Raw genomic sequence first — 19910 nt, forward strand, 5'->3', positions numbered from 1 at the left:
TTGAGTTGATTGCTAGCTTCTCAATCAGAAATGCACCCTATTTCTGCTGGGACCTTAACAACCTTAAATCCTTTTAATTTTTTATCATCAACCTGTAACAAGCAAACCTGGGCAGTTTGCAGAACGTTTTTGTAAAGATTAAAAAATTTAAAAAATTAATAGGAATTTCCAACTTTCTGTGTAAGCAGGCAAATACCAATCACCTTAAGACTACCCTAAAATCGATAATAAAGACAAGGTTGAATCTCAAACTCTAACAGTTACTATTATTAGTTGCTGTTTAAATTGACTGTGTTTCTTTTTTGGAGGGATTACTAGTTTGTTGGCTCATTTATAACTTACAACAGTTTATTATTTATGTAAATTTCCTATCTGTTTATATATTCATTTCAAAAAATAGCAACTAAAAAAATATAATATCACTGAACTTTGTGAGCTTATGTAATTGTTCCAAGGTACACCAGAAAAAATAAAACAGTGCAATCCAAAAACAATATAATTCAAATTTAGATACAGATTACCTAGCTCTTTAACAAATCAATAATATGAAGGGTATCCAGCAATTTTTAAAATAATAATGAAAAATAATAAATTTTGGCATAAAATAACTTTTACTTTCCAATATCTCACTCAACTTTTTTTCAACATTTTTCCAATAATTCTATTTCACCATTGTAAAAAGACTCTGGTTTGTCTACAAAATCAGTTTTGGAAATAGATAATAGTCACTGGTGGCCAAACTGATGAATACAGTGGATGGTCAAGCAATATATAGATTTTAGCCATTGTCAAATTACTTTTGCAAGTACATTGTCTTGATAAAAAAACTTTGCTAACACTGGTTTATACTCATATTCTGTTATCCAGTTGATCCAGAAAGTTGATCCAGAAAGTTTGCATATTACTCTAGATTGATTGTTTTGCTTTTCAGAAGATAGTCAACCAACAAAATATCTTTGTTATCTCCAAAAACTGTTGCTGATGGAAAACAATTTGCCTTCTTTTTTGCACTTCAATCTTCCATTGCTGTTTTTGTTGTGCTCTATAGTGGTGAATCTAAGTTTCATCAACAGTTAAATTGACACTTGAAATCCATTTTATTTTGCTTAATAAAATTCAAAACAGCTTGAGAAACAAGCATTCAAACATCATTTTGATCAATTGATAGCAAATATGGTACCCATCTTGCACAAAAATTTTATAGATTTAATTCATGTAAAATATAACCCACCAAGTCTTTTGAGATGCCTAAGGTGCTTTAGCTATTTCATCTAATTTTACTCTTCAATCATCTAACACAATCATGGACTTTTTGAATTATTTTGATGCTTTGTTTGGTGTAACAGTTTTTGAATGCCCAGTATGAGGATCATTTGATAGACTTCTACAACCACAATTAAATTCAGCAACCCAGTTGTGTACTATTGCAAGTGAAGAGTCCTTATTTACTCAGCAGTGTTTGGTTTTTTCCATAATAAAAAAAAAACAGACACATTGAAACTACCTGGCTTACAAACAATGGTTGAAATAAAACATCTAAATAAAAGCTCACATATTTATATGAAAGTTCTGCCAACTGAAAAAAAAAAAAAATTTAATGGTAGACTTATCAACAGTATTAATGTTATTCAAGAAAATTATTGGAAAGCTTCGTTATTCGTTATTAAAACTTTTAAATGTGTTTATCATTAAAAAATGTGATTTACAAACAGAAACACAACTTTTCTAATTGTATACCAAACAGACTACATATTAAGGGGTTACTTTAGAAACCCCTTAATATGTAGTCTGCTTGATTATATAACAGGGTTTTCAAAAAAAAATTATTTAAACTTCTTACAACAGTCAAACAATAAAAATTATTAAAAATCTAGAATCATTCCAAAACTTAAGAAAATGTTAAAACATGTAAGTAATGTTTTCAATTTAAAGTGGCTTCAGTTTGAAGGTCAAAGTTTCTTTTTCAAAATTCAAAACAAAGTTCAATGAAAACAGTTCCAAAACAACTAACTTTATTGTTCTTTTTTAAGTGCATCTTTTTTGAACATACGGGTTAAATAAGACTGCGGCACTAGAGATTTCAAAAACACAGCCTGGAATTCATGAGAAATACAGCCATGAGTAACTTCAGCAAGACCAATTGTTCGCAATGCTTGCTTTACATACATATCACTTGTTGGAATAAAAAAACCAGGTTTCTTTTTAGATAAATTGGTGGAAACATACAGAGGCAAAACGAGTTGGTGTTCAACGCACGATGTGTTTAGCTGCAAGTTTCTAACAAACTTGGTCATAAAAGACTTAGTTGGAATGTAGAAAGATGAAAATGGAGAGTTTATATATACAGAAGCAGATGAAATATGAACAACAACACCACGGTTTCGCTCCATCATGCCTTTAAGTACAATATGAGTCATGTGAACATCAGAAAATACATTAGCATACAAAACATCAATGTTTTTCTTTAAATCACACTCGTGAAATGGAGGTGAATTTTCATAAGTTATCCCAACATTGTTTATGAGGACTCCAATATCCAATGGGGACAACTCTTTTTTTAATTCAAGATACCCATCAGGATTCCTGAAATCATAAACTAATACTTTGGTCTCAACGCCATATAATCTTCTAATTTCTTCAGCAAGAGCATTAAGTTTTGATTCTGTTCTACTGATCAAAACCACATCAAGCCCTGCTTCAGCAAGTTGCAAAGAATAATGCTTTCCAATACCATCTGTTGCACCAGTAATCACAGCCCATCTCCCATAATTTTTCAAATTCTTACGAAAACCCACTGCAGGTAGTAGATAACAATAAAAAAGCATCCATGTAAAACAAATTCCATGGTACAAATAATATAAAAATGTCATGAAACCAATGCCTGCGAGACATTCCAAAAAATAAGAACCCACATAATCTGCAAACATTTTTATACACTAAGTAAAAAAAAAAGTAATAAATGAAAATATTATTGAAAAATTTTAAAAAACTATCTAGCACAATTTTTATCAGCATCTAAGAACCATTAATAATCTTAGTTTTGATCTTTTAATAATCGATTAAATTTTTTTTGATTTCCCATTTTAAAAAGGATAGTTAAAAAAAAGCAAAAAACAACTTTTAGACAAATTATCACTAGGCCTATCACTAGCCCTATTTGAAAAGGAATTAAATACTCAAAGAATTAATATTTTACCAAAAAAACAAACAATCTGTAATATAACAAACAATCAAGTTTAAATAAAGAATATGTGAAATAAACCCAAAAATATTTACACAAAAAACCTATTCAAACAATATGATAACATAAAAATGCAATCTGATATATTCAACATTATTTTTTGAGTAATTGTTAAATAAAAATTATTCATAATATCGTTTTTTTAATGTACGATATTTGCGCAACATATATAATGCTTCTATTTCTTTTACAACATACTCACAGCGTTGGATAAGCTTTTCTATTTCAACTTGATCTGTGACATGCTTATTTTTCATAAAAGAGTTTTTGAGTTTGTTTTTGAAGTAAACAAATCCCAGTGGATAGTCTTTTCCATAATAAAGCAGCTAAAAACAACCGAAACCCAAGAGGTAGTTTTTTCTATAGTAAAATAGCTAAATAGTAATTTTGTTATGATTAAATTTTTTTTCCAGAAAAAAGTCACAAAACCGAAATTTACACATGGAAAATTAACTTACCTGTTTGTAAAGCTGCAAAACTTTCACTCTTGTTGGATTACTCATTATAAAACTAGTTTATTACATACCACTTGCTGCTAAGATAAAAAATAAATTTATAACTGTATTTAATGCACCAATGAGACCAAAAAAACATGCTTTACATGACACAAGAGCTATATGTAATAACTGACTTTGTATTTTGTATAAATGGTGTATATTTATTTTTTAGACTAACCAATTTTGTTAAGCAAAGTACCTTTTGCTAATCAAAGTTCTTCTTATAAAATATTCTCAAAAGCTGAAAAATGATTACTGTCATGAACACAAGTTACAGTAGCAATATCTGTCTATAGGCTAATTTGAATTTACAGTGAGTTGCAGAATGTTTTCTTAAAAAGAACAATTAAAAAAAAAAGGAATGAGAAATATTAATTATATATAAAACAAACTCTTTTATGAAGTAAGTGCTTAAAAATACTTTCAATCTTTTATACCTTACATCAATTTTTCTTTTACATATTATATACAGTAGCATTTTATGAAATAACAATGCAACAAAATTACGTTGAACTTAAGACAAATTTTATGATATTAACATTAAAAAAAAAACAAGGAATAGAAAAGTATCTACACAATGAAAAAAAATGTATAAGAGATGTTTGTAACAAAAAATAAAAATAATCAACCAGGCAAACATTTTCATTCAGAATGACTCATAAATCTGTAACAAAACACATTAGTTATGTGCAGTTTTCCAGGTTCACTTGTATAATTTCTTCTAGAATATTTTCGATAACTTTGTCATCTATTTCTTCACCATTAGCAGGCATGCTAAAATTGTTTATTAATGATTTCAAACAAATATATATTTTCTTTTTCAAATTACGAAGTCTTTGGGTTCGTGTTACCAATGTTATACCAAGACTTTGAATGGTTTGTGATTTCAGATCCTCAATAATGTCATCATCGATACCAACAAGCATTTCTTTAGGAATTTCAAATATTTTAGATGTAATAGAATCCTCTCTTGAATTTATACATGGAACCTTTGCTGCAGGAGGAGAACTATCATCATCACTGTCTGAAAGTGCAATTGGCATTCTTTTTGTTCCTATACTAAAAAAAAACTTGACTTTGAAAATAAAAAGAATTAGCTCTCAACAACCAATAAAAGCCAACTAAATATGAAAATGAAAAAACTAAAAACAAAAAATAAATTTGAGCTGATACAGTTCAATCATTTAAAACCCACATTTTCTTGTAATGATTTGAAAATTATTTCCTTTAGCATACATACAAATGATGTGTCAATAATTCAATATCAAATATTTTTTTAAAGTTTTTGTGACCTTAACTACTTATTCAGTTTGTTCCACAGGTGACCCACTGGATTTTGAAAGGTTGTAAATAATATATTTTTATGCCCATAAAAAAAAGAAAACTAAATGTTTGAGAAAATTTATTTAACAAATATGAAAATTTTTAAAAACAATGCCTGTATAACAAAGATACACAAAACATTTTTCACAAACGTTGTTTGTCTTTGAACTTCCACTTTTAGTGGATAATAAAAAAACAATCAGTTCTGAAACTCTGGTTCTGGCATAGGTCTTTAGGCAGATTTTTTTGTTTTTTGATGGGCCTGCAGTTTAACCCTTTATAGATGGTCTTCCACATTTCTTTGTGGGTGCATTCAATTGAATCAGCAAAGATGCCAATTTAGATTGAAAACTGCATTGATTCAACACATCTTTTTTAAGCATTCCTAAAAGTTCTCATGCCTGACAATAAGAGAGCCAAGCATTCATTTGCATCATGCAAATGGTCTGGCAAAATATGTATAAATACTGCCGTTTTGATCTCATGTGAAAAGAATGTTTGGCAATGAAAAAAATTATGAAGATCTACACCTTCCATAGTTTCATTGTACAGCTTTATTACTCCAGGCTGCTGGACCTGAACATAAGCTGGCTTGACTTTTTCATATCTATTGACTGTATTGCTTGGATCAATTCCATTCAAGGTTGACAACATATTTATAGCTCTGCTATCATACCAACGGACAGCTAATACCTTGGTAGACTTTTAATCCATGATCCTACAACCTTTTTACTTTATTATTGGTTCACTTTCAAGTAAAATGCCAGGCAGGTAACTGAGTTTAACTGTTCCAGTGTAGTGAATACCATTTTTTTTATTCCTCAAGGGTGGGGTTTTCCCTTCGTAAATTGTTTAAGCTTGCTGAACTTTTCTTTAAACAAGACCATCATTTCACCAATACTGTTATTTTCTTGAGGCATAACTGTTAAACAGTTACCCCTAAATAATACCAGCTATGGTCTTATTTTCCAAAACTTGTTGAACTTTTCTTCATTGGAAACCAGATTGTTACTTACAAAATGTAGATTTAAAAGGAGCTCCTAAAATCTATTTCAACTGATTACTCCAGCAATTAGCTCATAGCAAGTCTCTATTTCCCAATAACACCTAACACCAGGCATCTTAGCAAGACCCATTCTAAAAATCATGCCTATGATATGCTCTATTTCCTTTTTGTGTGTCAATATCTTTCCAAGACTTCTACACTGTATTGAATCTTATTTTTTACTTCTAGCATATTATTGGTTAGAAATTTCTTGAAATAATGTAATGGGGATTGAACATCATAGATTCCAGGAACCTCAAAATTTTTACCCCTGAAAACTGAGTCTAGTCGATTGAACAGAACTTTTGCCCACTCATAAACTTTCTTTTTCTAACTCTAAGCAGAGACAGCAGATGTAAATGGCACTAGTTATTCATTGTTTTCATCAGAAGAAGAGTTCAGCTATTACAGTCCTATTTTCTTAGGATCTGGTTCAGAATCCTCATCATCTGTAGAACCATTATCCAAATCACTATCATTGTAATCAATTACTTCTAAAATATCCAGCACTTGTTGTGCATTGAATTTCTTTTTGGGTGGAACTGACACTTTTCTGCAGAGAATAAATAAATAAAGATATATATAAAAAAAACATATTACAGATAATTAATAAACTTAAATACTTATGTAGGTTAAAAGATTTAATCAGAATCATTTAAATGCCATTTTATGAGCACTATTTCATTGAGTGCTTTTTTATAATAATAGTAATAACTATTGACAACAATTTTAATCTATATATTATTCATCCCTAAAGCCCAACGGGTCAGTGATGACCCAACTATTTTAAAAACCTTATAAATACATAATAAATATCATATCCATATCAAATGCTATACAAATTAATTAAACACATCATTTAGATACTATACATATTAATACTAAATACTATGTGTCTTACCTTGTATTTATTATATAAGTCAAATCGGTTGTGAATTGATAATTCAATCTTGCATAAGGGTGACCATATGTAAACTGGGATTTTACTCAGTTATTAAAAAAAATTGATTGTAATTGTTAATTCCCCTGTTAAGTCCCACAGATGAAACACTGGACTTTAAAACTTAAAATTTAAACATGAGATTTTTTCTTAAACAGATTTTTTTGTGATAAGCCACATGAGACATGACCTGATGGGCTTCAGAAGGTTAATATTATGTAATATTGTTACAGTATTGTGCGCTACTTTTTGAACACTCTACATAATCACCAAGGCTAACAAAGCTATTTTGGATGTAGTATTTATAGATCTAAGTTAAGGCCTGTTAAATTATGCATGAAACCAGGGTTTAAACTAGACCTAGACTGGATACTTTATACATAAAACTCCTGAAATTTAAGAAAATTAACATAAATTAACCTAAGCTTAGGCTGGCCAGCATAGATACAGCTAAAAGTTAACAATATACTATTTTAAAAAATTAGTGATTTAGGCTTTAAAACTTAAAAAAAAAAAAATTAATCATGAAATAGATTTTTCTTAAACAGATTTTTTTGTGATAAGTCATGGGTGACACAAATGGACTTAGAGGATTAAATTAGCATTTAATTTATATCATTTAACATTTTTAAACTGTTAAATCAAATAATGTCTATAAAATTAAATAGATTCAGGGAAAAACTGCAAAAACTCAATTAGTTTTTTAAAAGCAATTTGTTCTTTGGACAATTTCAATAAACCCTTTTAAAAATCATTTGATAAATAATTTTCTGCAGCAATGATGAAAATCTTTAAAAAGACACTTACTAAAACTAACTTCACTAATTTTTTAACTTTTATAGGAATAATGAATAGCATGATTACCATTGGTATTTTTCTTGGTTAACATCTGACTGACTGACACCTTCTTTCTTAACATCTTGCTATAAAAAATAAACCCTAGAAAACATTTGTTTATACTGAGAAAGAAAAAAAAGAAAGAAAGAAATGAAAAATAATAAAACATACTTTAGCTGACGATTCCTTAAGTTGGTTTGATACATTAGCAAGGGAAGTGATGGAGCTAATAATAGGAAGTTCATTTCTAACACATGGATGTATTAAAGCTGTATTAGTCTTGGAAAAATTTATATGATTATTAGTAAAAGTAGAAAGAGGGGGATTTTGAGGACTTGCAAGTAAGTTAAGCAAAACGTCATTTTGAGTTTTTTTTTGTTCACACCCCACAAGTTGACCAACTCTTTCTTGATAACGTTTTATTGAAGTCTCAGTTGAAATTGATCTAAACTCAAAATTATTTTTAAAATCTTGAGCTTAAATATTTATAAGCAGAACTTTAATTATGCTGATCAAATATATTGAAAAATAAAATCACTAACAACTTTCAAAATATAGAAAAAAAAAAAAAAATTGTATAACTTTTGTATTCTGAAATACTTCAAACTATTGTACTTTAAAATATTTCAAAAAGTTTAAGCCCTGCACATAAAAAATGATAAAGTTTTTGAATTGTGTACAGCAGTATAAAGTATTAATCTATATTCAGCTTCATAAAAGTAGCTATAATCAAATTTAGCCTCTAAAATTTCATTCTTCACAAAAAAAAACCTCTTAACTTATACTCTGTTCAACCTGTAAAACCTGTTTAAAATATCTTTGGCCTAATTAATTAAAGAAAAATTAGTTAAATTTATAGTTGAATTAGGAAGAGGGGGATGAAGATTGATTAAATTTTTTTAAAAGATGCAATAATTGATTTTTTAAACTCTAAATTCAGATGATTTATTAAAGATTTTTCTAATTCTGTAAATCTACATTTATAACTGAAATTTACTTTTAGAAATTGGTGTTTTTATTGTGGTAGTTGTTAGTACTTGTTGATTTTGATTGCTTTTTTTTTTTTGTGGTGCTGTTTTTTGTGGTCAAAACTTTTAAATTTTTTTTTTTGGAATATTTAAGCAACTTTTACATTCATTAAATGACATTTTACATGACATTAACATTTTTTGAATAAGTCAGAATGCTCAAAAGGTGGAGCTTCACAAAAGCTATTTTAAAAAAATGACTTTCAGACTTAAAAAAAAGCCTAACTTTTTGAAAGGTCAAAATTATAGAAAAGTACATCTTTTTTAAAAAAATCTTAAGTTGGAATTTGGAAAAAGTTTAGCTTTTTCAAAAGTAAAACTTTTCAAAAAACAAAGATGATGATTATATAAAGGAAATTTATGGAACCATCATAAAATCTTGTTAAAAACTAACAAACTAGTGAAAATGTAGAATAGCAAAAACAAGCTAAAAAATTAAAATTGATAAAGTTGCATCGTGCAAAATTTAGTGTTGAAAAGCACGCTTAGTAGAAGTTAGAAATATTTAGTGTAGTAAAACAAGCTTAACTATGGACAGTCTGAATGGTCTTTAGTGTATTGAAACAATTTAGGAAAAAGTTCTAAAACTTGGATGGAAGTTTTGGAGAACGTATTGTTTGAGAATTTATTGATTGATAATGGAGAAGAATGATTGAATCTGTTTCAATTTTCAACAAGAGATTGCTTCAACCATACTTTACTTTAGTTCTTTATTCATCCAATCCAATTTTGTTATCTTAGGAACCTTAAAAGGACATTTTGGCATCTTTTTGAGATGATAATCTTTTAGTCTAGGAGCTTATACTTTTAGCTTATTTTCTTGAGACTAATAAATAGTAATAATTAATAGATATAATAGAGACTAATAAGAAAGACTATATTTTTAACTGAGATAACAAATTAATGGAAGATGTATTTGATGCAAAAGTAAGATCATGTTTTTATCGTCTAAATGTGTTTCATGTTTTGAGTCATTTTCTTAGTTAAAAAATGGTGGATGTTTTGGTTACAACATTTAAACACTTATAATTATACAAAAATAATTGTTGGTATACAATTCAGATGTACCTTGCAATCAAAAAATAATATCAATGTTACCACTAAAAATGCAATAAGATTAATTTGTCTATAAATAAGATTGGTATGTATGTGATGTCATAATAGTTTATTATTATAGAATAAATGCAGTTCAAGTGTACCTTGTAACCAAACAAATCAATATTATTTGGACCACATTGCTTTCAATTCTTGCTAGAATTGAAATTTGGGGTTTGTGGTGCTGATTCAGTGAAAAACTCTATTGATAAGATTTATCTCAAAAAATCACATTTAACAAAAATATAACACAATGACAGGTGCTACATCAAATGGTGCCAGTGCAAATACAGGTAACAATGTTTTTCACATTTGTCACAAGCAAAACCTTGGTTGTTAAGAATAGTAATTGTCCCAGTCATTGTGTAGAGCTGTAAAAGATGCTTAGACAAACTTTCATCACTAAATTTTACTTCCACGTGTTTGTTTTTTTTTGCATATTGTAACCAATTTTCCTTATGATGGCTAGTTGACTAAACTTTTTAATGTAATTTCACAGAGTTGTCAAAAGTTACTCATGGATTTTTTAGTTTACTGGTTTACCAAGCAACTCTGTAAAAAACTGCTTTTAGTTGCCATTTCAGTTGATATTCAGCTGGCTGAAACAGATTGACAGCAGACAGAGCTGTAAAACAAGTACTGTGCAAAATTTATTCCTTGAAAATACTGGGAACTTCCAAACAAGTCAAGATATGAAAAAGAATGTATGGTATCTAAAGCTGGGAGAAATACCCTGTCCCAGTGTCATTACCACTGTTACATAATGCTTCTTCAGAAGCATTGTGCAACTGTGATAATGGCACTGGCACAGGGTACTCTGATGCATCACAATTAGATGAGTCCAGAGATAATGGCAATACTAAATCTGAAGCTGATTAGCCAAGTATTTAATTTAGCCATTTTCTTTAATCTAAACATCTTGGGATTTTTTTTTTTATTTGTTTTTTATTTTTGTTTTTTACTGAAATTTTATTATAATACTTTTCAATGCTTTATTGTTTGCTGGTATTACATGCAGGATGTAATATATTATAACGACTATTTCATTTACAGCAATTTTGATTTACTATAAAAGCAGTTTATCATTTTTTCTAATTTATAAATACGAATTACAATGTATGAAAAATACTAGATGTAATAGTACCTACAAAATGTAAGAATACTAAATGTTAAAAATAAAAAGTGAAAGAAAGTTTAAAAGGAAAATTGCTTTTAAATTCAAGTGCCCTCCTATTTTAAAATCTAGAAATTTAAATTTACAGTCAATTTATAATGAAATATTAGCCGACTTACATTCTCAAAAAATTTAACTAGAAAAAGCAAAAAAAGACAAAAAAAAAACAAAAAAAAAACAAGATTTGAAATTAACAACATGTCTCCTAACCTTATTTATATACATTCATTATTTTAAAATTTACTCTGCTGTTAATATTTCACTTTTCATTACATATACAAATTCAATCCAATTAGAAGTGTGTAGTTACGCTACATGGAAGCAATTAAGGAAATTGAAAATTGACATGAAATATTATATACTCTACAATGTTTGCTTGAAATATTATACAATCTACAAAGTGTCATTGTCAAAAGAGTATTTTATGTGTAAATTGTAAATGTAACATTTCGCATAAAACGAAAACTGGTTTATAGTTAAAATTATATGTTAAATGTTAATGCAAATGCTTAAATCAAATTTGGTGCCATAAAGTTATAAATGAAACCTTTTTTCCTAAGAAAAATTACATCAAACTTAATAGACTGTTTAACTGATTCTTAATGCCTCTTTTTTTTTTTAAAATAGTGTATAGGTTTTATTATTATTAAAACTAAACTTTTAATAATAATAAAACAATTAAAGTATCACCTTTTATAATGCTTTTGATAAGGCTTTATAATTTCTTCAGAGTTTTCTTCCTCTTCAGGTATAGAACATTTATTCCATTCTGGCGATGGATGCATACTACAAAACCACTTCTCTGGAAGGTCTTCACTTTTCACATAATCAGGAAGTTTTCGCCATTTTAAACAGTCAGGCTTTTCACATTGAACCCAGAGTTCATCAGGTAAACTAAAAGAAATATAAAATGAATAGTGATTTAAAGAAAGTATTCATGAGAAATTATGAACAACTACCTCTATATACATTTGTTTAAGGAGAAATCATTTTTGTATTTATCATTCTAAAAATAGGTAAGAATTATAAACATAGGAATGTTATCTATTCTAAACTAGAGTGGAAATGAAAATTTGTATAAGTCATATGCCTAACTCTATAAAGCTAGAAACTTAAAGAGCATTTAGGAAACAACTAAATTGTTTAATAAAACTTTCAGTTGACTAAACAATTCAGCGTTACTCTGACATGAAATAAAACAGGTACATGTTAATAATACTAAGAGTTTAAGTGACACAAATTTTTCAATAAAAATTTGAAGCTGCTCCTTAATTAATCAAGTAAATCAGTTGATTAATAAGTTTTATAAATGTCACATAAATTTTATAAAAGCTCTTACCTACAACATTGCAAAAAATGATAATTTTTTTTTTTTTTTTTTACAGAGTTTTTTTAATTTCAAAATTCTCCATCAAATAAAGTTTTTTAAAGAGAAAAAAAAAAATGTAAAAAGGGTTTTACAATATTTAATCAATGCCATTAGCAGAAATTGAGGAGGTTTAAATCAGGCAAACAAGGTGGCCAGTACTTGCTTTTTAAGGTGTTTTTGATGCTGTAAATTGTGAGATTTAATTCCTTCAATACCTTTTAATTTTTAGTAAATTTATCTATGTAGACAAAAACAAAAGTTTGAAACATTGTTTATATCGGGTTCAAAACATTTTTCAAAACAATTTTCATTTTTTGCAATTCAATCTGTAGGTTCCAATAGAAGCCATAAAAACAAAGAAACAGTTTAGATAAATACCTATATTTTCAAATATAAAATAATAGAAATTCAGTGTTATATTTATTTTTACCCTTTTCAGTAACTCTGAGCAAATACATGTAACTTTGGATAATTTCAGATAAAGTAGTTTATAAATATTATGTCAGAAATTACAAAGATTTTGCAAATTTTTTATACAATATTTTCAGATACAAATTGGAAAAATGTGGTATAATTCCATACACAAAACTATACAAAAATTTGGATAAAATTACACAGGCTTATCAAATTTTTTGTATAAATCTGAAAAAGAAGGCAGTTCACTAATTTTAAAAACATTTTACTTCTAAAAAAGAGCCTACTTTTCTGTTGTCAATCCATTTAGACCATTTGGGTTTTTAAAACATTTTTCATTCCAATATTCATTTAACTTAGCACCAAGTGCTGCCATGGTTGATCGATAGAGGTGTGTATAATCAAAATCTTGCTTATTGTGTGTCGGCTGTAACCAAGTACACTCTATGACACCAATGACACCAACACCAGCATTGTTGGCCTTAAAACAAAAATCTCTGAAGCTGAATATTCATTAGCAAATGCTTTTGTTTGTGTGTAAGTGGAAAAATGGATACTATTTTAATAAGGACACTGAAGTTTGTGAGTTATAATTGTTTATTACAACTATGTTTCCAAATGTAATTGCTTATTTTGCTCAAAAATTAAAATAGCATAAAATTGCAAATGTATACAGAAGGTAAGAAATAAAAAAACCAACAAATAGCACATACATACTTAATGGTTACTTAATATAAATAAGATTCTTACTTTGAGTTGGTATCCCACACGCACATATGGTTTGATTAGTCGATTTCGATGATACATCATTATTCCATAATGATTAGTATTTTGACTAAATCCGAATACAATTTTTGCTTGACGCTTATTTATTGGCTTGTAAGTATCAATCTCAGTTTTGCTTAAACTCTTTTGTATAACAACTGTTTTTACTTTCTTACCACGCAAAATTATTTGCATTTTTGGTTTGAGATATAGAATAGCCAAGTAAGCCTACATAAAAAATTAAAATAAAATGTAACAATCTTACTAAATCAAATATTTAAAATTTAGGAATAAGAGAGAATTTAACTTTTGATATAGAATTAAGAAAAAAGAAAGCATAATTTAATTAAGTAAAATTATGAAACTTACTGGATTATGAATAATAGATGTAAGAAGTGAGATCTTACAAGCTTTACTGTTTAAATGGTATGGAATAAGTTTATTACACTAATTAAGGGCTATATACTTTAATATCATTAATATTGATGTTAATTGGGTAATAAAAAATTTAATATATATCAGCAAGAGCATAAAACACAAATTTAATTTAAAATAAAAAACAATAACATTTTCAAGCTAGTATGATTGTTAAGCAAATTATATAAAATACTTTACCCTAAGTGAATAATCAGATGCAGGAATATGCTCTTGCCTTTCTTCTCTCTTATAACGACTTTCAGCAGAGTTTATATCATCATCTGGGATAAGGATATCATATGGATCAGTTACAATGTCAAACTCGGTATCAAAATCTTTACTTTTGCGCAAATTAAAAATAATTATTCTAGTTCCTGTTGAGCTTATAAGAGAAAACTCTTCTTCAATTGCAGAAAGTGAGTTAAGAACGGAATATTTAAGGATGTCTGACAAAGAACGATCTTGCAAAGATTTCTCAGAGATGCCTTAATAACAAAAGAAATATAGAAATTTAAAAAATGGAGAAATACTATTAAAAATACAAACAAATTTTAAAACATTTTTAGTGGGAAAAATTTATTTTTAATCACTGGATAAAAACCTTTTTTCATTCAACCATCAAAACTTTCTAGAGTGATGTTTTGAAATAAAAGGTGGATGTCACCCTACATAAACACAGATTCTTTTATTGTTGTGATTTATCAAGTATGAACCCTTCCTAGTCTCCTTAATTTGCACAAACACAAAAATGTATGTAATAACAAAAGATCAAGGCACTGAAATAACAGCTAGATCTCAATTATTGACAGATGAATTGGTTACTATACATAAAAATTGTTTTAAATGGAAAAAATCCATTACACAGTTGGGCTAAATATAATTGCAAATAGAATACTTTCAGAATCATTTTTCCATGAAACAATAGGTACAATTATAGTATCTGCTTTAACACTTTCCAAATAGGTCTGTGATAGAAATGCAATAGAGCGTGATGATTGACACTTTGTTAAAACCAGAGCATCTTTCCCAAGCCTCATTGAACCTGATTTAAAACCATTGCCGTAATGCCCAACAGGCATGTGACCTTTAATAGCAACCTAGATTTAAAATTTTTTAGTTTAAAAAAACTGACAGAACTATAAATTTTTTTAAAAAATACCATGATGAAAAGAATTTTAAACATAACACATAAATAGAAAGGAAAAACCTTTTCACAGAAGCCAAAGCTAAAACAACAAAAATAATAGTGTTACATTTAGATAAAGCTGTCCAAAGCTCAATTTACAAGAAACTTAATTTACATAACTTACAATAAAAAATCAACATTTGGTTTCAAAAGCTTTTGCTTTTGAAGCCAAATGTTGATTTTTCATTATAATTAACTAAACTGATTTAATTTACCATTAACTATTTTGAAGCTTATATGAAATAAGTTATATTTACATGAAAGATTTCAATAAGTCAATTGCATCCCATTTGAAAGTTTGCAGTTCAGTAGGTTTATTATAATAGTTATTACATTGCCACAAAAAATTTGCAAGATATAACCAATAATAAACAAGTAAAACTGTTATATAGACAACAAAAGCCTAAGGGATTAAAACTCTGCTTAACATATTTTCACTGATACTTCTTACACCTATATATTTAAAGGAAACTTATATGCTTTAAAAAAACTGTCAAAAAGGTGATAATGAAAAATAATTTTTCAAATAAAATTATTTTAAATTAAAATTAATAAAATGATTTTTAATTATTAAAACTATTGAATTACAAACTGACAAAACAAGTGTCATATATTCAATGCTTATAAGAGACGAATGTATATTTTACCTAATCATTTTGTATAACTTATCCATATCCATACCACTGCCATTGTCAGTAAAGGTCAAGGCAGGTTGATTTTTAAAATATTTCAAATCAATGTATAATTGACTGGCCTTCACATCAGGATCATAAGCATTGTCTAAGTAGATAGAAATAGAAAAAATAATATTTTATGCAAGCACCATTACAATCTAGCTATTATGAATGAATAGAGGGATCAACATAAAAGATTAGATCAAATCAGTTCTTACCAACAAGCTCTGCTATAGCACTAAAAGGCCATGTATGACTTGTAGAATTTGTATGAAGATACTTAGGATTGAGCTATAAAAAAACTTTAGTGTCTTTGAAAAAAGATTATACTATGTTTATTATATTATGCCTTTCAAACATTAAAACATTCAACCATTTAAATATGCAGTGTATTAAGCTAGATTATTTCTATTTACAGAATGCAAGACTACAAACTACAACCAGTGTTCTAACTTAAATATTAAACTGCTTCTATTATCAGAGATTAAAGTCTTTTTTATTTTCAGATAAATTTAAATAGGAAAGTTTTGATTAAGATACATTCTTATGAGCAATCTTCTAAACCCCAGTCTAACTATGAATTACAAATATATAAAACACTTTCAGAATAAATCATTTCCAAACCTTATTACATGCTAAATATATGATGCACTCACAGTTCTTAAAGAAGAAGTTTTTGATAATCTTGCAATAAGATAATCAAAACATAGATTATCTTATTGCAAGATTATCAATTTATGTGTGCTTAAATGGATGATTACTATTTTGCAGATTGCCAATGATTACTAGTTTGCCAATTTTGGAAAATTGTGCAAGATTTATAGCTGTTTTAATTATTGATCACTTTTAAACAAGTGATAAATAAAGGCAATCAATCCATTGCTTTTATTTGTTGAACACTTAAAATACTTATAACAATTTTATAAGATTATAAATGAAAAAGGAACTAGGTTTTTATCTTACTGTGTAATATATATATATATATATATATATATATATATATATATATATATATATATATATATATATATATATATATATATATATATATATATATATATATATATGTTGTTAATAATAAATGTTAATATATAACTTTGTAACAAGCTCCTAAGATACAAAGAGAACTATGTGTTAATGGTTATAAAAATTTACTTGTACACCTATAGAGCTAATTTATTACCATCAAGATGCATAATTCCAGGACCACATCAGCCAAGAGTTTGTTTCAACCTTTAAGTTGGTTTCTCTTATATGAACAAATATTTAATGCAAACTTACTTTACTTGTTATACATAAATACTTTGAAACAATACAACACAGACTCCAATGTATGTGACTTTATACAAACTGAAATATAACAGTTGAATTTCTATTTAAATGTAATAAGAAAAGTATTTTTTAGAAACTGACTCTCAAAAGGTGGCAACAGCAAAAAAATTACATAACCTTCTACAACCGAAGTTTAAGTATTTATCAAATATTGTAAAAAGATAAAAACTAAGGGCATAAAAATCTTACAGCACCTAAAACTCCTAAAAAAATAAGCCCTTGTTTTAGGTGTAGCATAGTAACAATCATTGAAGATGGAGTTAGTCCCTTTTTATCTTTGATATATGAAAATGAATTGGGGAACTAAGTAATGTAAAAACTAATATGCGATACTAATAACAAAAAAAAGTAACGTACAACAATATGCAAATAGAGGTTTAGCCATGTAAAGTTAAAAAACGTACAGCTGATAGGCGCAAGCCAGTATTTGTTTGAATAGGAATTGTTGAAGGTAAAACATCTTCATTGTTTTCATTATCGAAATAGTTGCCATTCATGTTTTATATGATTCTTTATAAACTTTAAATTTCTAGAATCTACAAACTTGCTTTTGGAATTTCATAGTTATTCTTTAGTGGTTTAGTTTCGATTTTGAGTTTAGAGCTGCAAAAATTAAAATATCTAACGGTTATTGTTTGCCGTTTCGGTATAAGTCGGTCGAAATATTAGTGAGTCCTTTTTTACCGACCGAACTTTTACCAAAAATTACCTTAAAAAATAAGAGGAACTTTACACACACATTAGCTTATATAAGTAGTTATACTTCAAGACCTTTATGTTAGTTCTAAATTTTATTATATTTATCAAATTTAGCTATTTCTAACACAAACTGTATAAGAATTTCCACAAAATTTTTTGTTTTCTAGAAATTTATTTGTCCAAGTATTTCAGATTATATTTTATGATTTTTATGATCATAATCAGAGCGAATAAGAATGTTTTATTTGACTGAGTTTACGACACTTAACCGCAAAATTAACGCACCACTTATACACTTCGATTTATTTTAATTGTCGTCAATATTATCATATATTTTGACAAACATATAAAGAATAGAACACATGAACACAATTATTTTGATGATAATAATAAAATTGACTTTGAGGATGGTGAAAAAAAAAAAACTAAAACCAAAAATATGGTTTGTTTAACAAAACAAAGTAAAACGATTATTATTGTTTAAGCTTAAATTGAAACATTTTTGACTTATCAATAACTAGTGTTACCACCTCTTGATGTTATCATAGCCTGACAGCGCCGTGGCATACTTTCAATTAGAGATCTTATCGTTTCTTGAGGGATATCTTCCCACACGCGGATAAGACTTTGTCGCAGTTCGTCTAGGCTGTTATGTGGTGGATGTTGGCTTCAAACACAGCGCCCCATTATGTCCCAAAGATGCTCTATTGGGTCCATATCTGGACTGCAAGCTGACTACTCCAAAACTTCAATATTAACATAATTTAAGTATTCAGTAACATTATGTGTCGTATGTAGTCTAGCATAATCCTGCATAAGAAGGAATCTATCTCAAATGTACTGTGCAAAGGTACCATAAAAGAGTCTAAAATGTCTGCTATGTATGGTTGAGAAATCAGACGTCCACTATCAACAATAAAAAGCTCAGTGCGAGCTGTTAAAGATAATCCGTCTCATACCATCAATGAGCTGCCTCCATATAAAGTAATTTAGCGAGAAATTATATTATAAGCGAAATATCTTTCATTTGGTCTTCTGTACACTTTTGGGCGGCGATCAGAACTTACAAGGCAAAACCTTAACTCATCTGTAAATAAGACCTGTCCTCAATCATGTATTTCCCAATTCATATACTTCCTTCCAAAAGCCAGTCTGTTTTTTTGGTGGTCTACAGACAATCTAGGACCAGTAGCTACTGCCCGAAGTCATAAATTTAAAGCACGAAGTCTTCTTCTTATGGTATCTTGACTAACAGCAGTTCCATAAACCTCAGCAAGTTGTATTTGGAGACTTCGTGCAGTCGTAAACCGTTCTCTCAATGTTCAAAAAATTAAAAATTGATCGTCCACGGTATTGGGAGCTCGTGGTCTGCCTTGGCCTAGTCGTCTAGCGTGTTCGGAACCAGTCGGAATTTATGTGGTGCGTTAATTTTGCGGTTAAGTGTATTTTACTTGATCTTCTAGTGACTTTTACAGTATATAATGCGTTCATCAATATACAAATAAAATTATTTTCGCTTTTCTAAAAGTTGGAATTAATTTTAAACCTTATTTGTTGTTATGAATTCTATGTTATGCCTAATAATAATATTAAATTTGTATGTTGCAGAAATGCTACTTTATGTATTCTAGTCTTTGTTGCATTATCATTATCCCAGCAAACCAAAATTACAGACTGTGCTTTGATAATCACCTGACCTGTTCTATTAGCATATAACTGTCCTGCTCTATTAGCATATCTAGCTTTAAAAAGGTATACTAAGCTTAGGGACGTTGCAATAGAATGCCTGATTGCAAACTTTCGACAGAAAGAATATTTTAAAAAGATACTAGAGGTACATCATATGAGTTTGTTGGAGAAATGATTGGAATAGA

At 28.1% G+C, this 19910-nt stretch overlaps 3 protein-coding genes across 6 annotated transcripts; all 3 read right to left on the reverse strand.

Annotated features, from left to right (window-relative positions):
* Positions 1-414: 414 nt before the first annotated feature.
* On the reverse strand, positions 415-2970 carry LOC145180318 (very-long-chain 3-oxoacyl-CoA reductase-like). Its single transcript, XM_080055188.2, has one exon. The coding sequence runs from the start codon at positions 2925-2927 to the stop codon at positions 2013-2015; it is 915 nt and encodes a 304-aa protein (XP_079911314.2). The 5' UTR covers positions 2928-2970; the 3' UTR covers positions 415-2012.
* Positions 2971-3173: 203 nt separating this feature from the next.
* LOC145180486 (LYR motif-containing protein 5A-like) lies at positions 3174-4075 on the reverse strand. Its single transcript, XM_080055386.2, has 3 exons — positions 3938-4075; positions 3700-3776; positions 3174-3567 (listed from the first exon to the last, which is right to left on the reverse strand). The coding sequence occupies exons 2-3, from the start codon at positions 3742-3744 to the stop codon at positions 3364-3366; spliced, it is 249 nt and encodes an 82-aa protein (XP_079911512.2). The 5' UTR covers positions 3745-3776; positions 3938-4075; the 3' UTR covers positions 3174-3363.
* A 57-nt stretch (positions 4076-4132) lies between these two features.
* LOC145202567 (MORC family CW-type zinc finger protein 3-like) lies at positions 4133-17992 on the reverse strand. Of its 4 annotated transcripts, none has more exons than XM_090083134.1 (12): positions 17742-17992; positions 16224-16296; positions 15979-16111; positions 15353-15371; positions 15041-15242; positions 14344-14630; positions 13714-13956; positions 13251-13444; positions 11871-12074; positions 8055-8328; positions 7911-7969; positions 4133-4797 (listed from the first exon to the last, which is right to left on the reverse strand). In XM_090083134.1, the coding sequence occupies exons 1-12, from the start codon at positions 17832-17834 to the stop codon at positions 4422-4424; spliced, it is 2157 nt and encodes a 718-aa protein (XP_089939260.1). In that variant the 5' UTR covers positions 17835-17992; the 3' UTR covers positions 4133-4421. The 4 variants fall into 4 exon arrangements, with proteins under 4 accessions (XP_089939260.1, XP_089939261.1, XP_089939262.1 ...); XM_090083135.1 differs by having other exon boundaries at positions 17695-17974; XM_090083137.1 differs by having other exon boundaries at positions 4550-4792.
* Between the last annotated feature and the right edge of the window lie 1918 nt (positions 17993-19910).

Source organism: Hydra viridissima, unplaced genomic scaffold (genome assembly GCF_058129835.1).
Source record: "Hydra viridissima isolate aposymbiotic clone 2 unplaced genomic scaffold, HvirCarnegie_v1 scaffold_3, whole genome shotgun sequence".
Taxonomy (NCBI): Eukaryota; Metazoa; Cnidaria; class Hydrozoa; order Anthoathecata; family Hydridae; genus Hydra; species Hydra viridissima.

What these genes read in the sequence shown, in the direction of transcription:
- LOC145180318 (XM_080055188.2), bottom strand. Translation starts at nt 2,927, where the DNA reads ATGTTTGCAGATTATGTGGGTTCTTATTTTTTGGAATGTCTCGCAGGC.
- LOC145180486 (XM_080055386.2), bottom strand. Translation starts at nt 3,744, where the DNA reads ATGAGTAATCCAACAAGAGTGAAAGTTTTGCAGCTTTACAAACAG. An exon ending in TTTTGCAGCTTTACAAACAG is followed by an intron (nt 3,568 to 3,699) that starts GTAAGTTAATTT and finishes GGTTGTTTTTAG; the next exon opens with CTGCTTTATTATGGAAAAGA.
- LOC145202567 (XM_090083134.1), bottom strand. Translation starts at nt 17,834, where the DNA reads ATGAATGGCAACTATTTCGATAATGAAAACAATGAAGATGTTTTACCT. An exon ending in TTAAGGAATCGTCAGCTAAA is followed by an intron (nt 7,970 to 8,054) that starts GTATGTTTTATT and finishes TATTTTTTATAG; the next exon opens with CAAGATGTTAAGAAAGAAGG. An exon ending in AACCAAGAAAAATACCAATG is followed by an intron (nt 4,798 to 7,910) that starts GTAATCATGCTA and finishes GTTTTTTTTTAG; the next exon opens with TATAGGAACAAAAAGAATGC.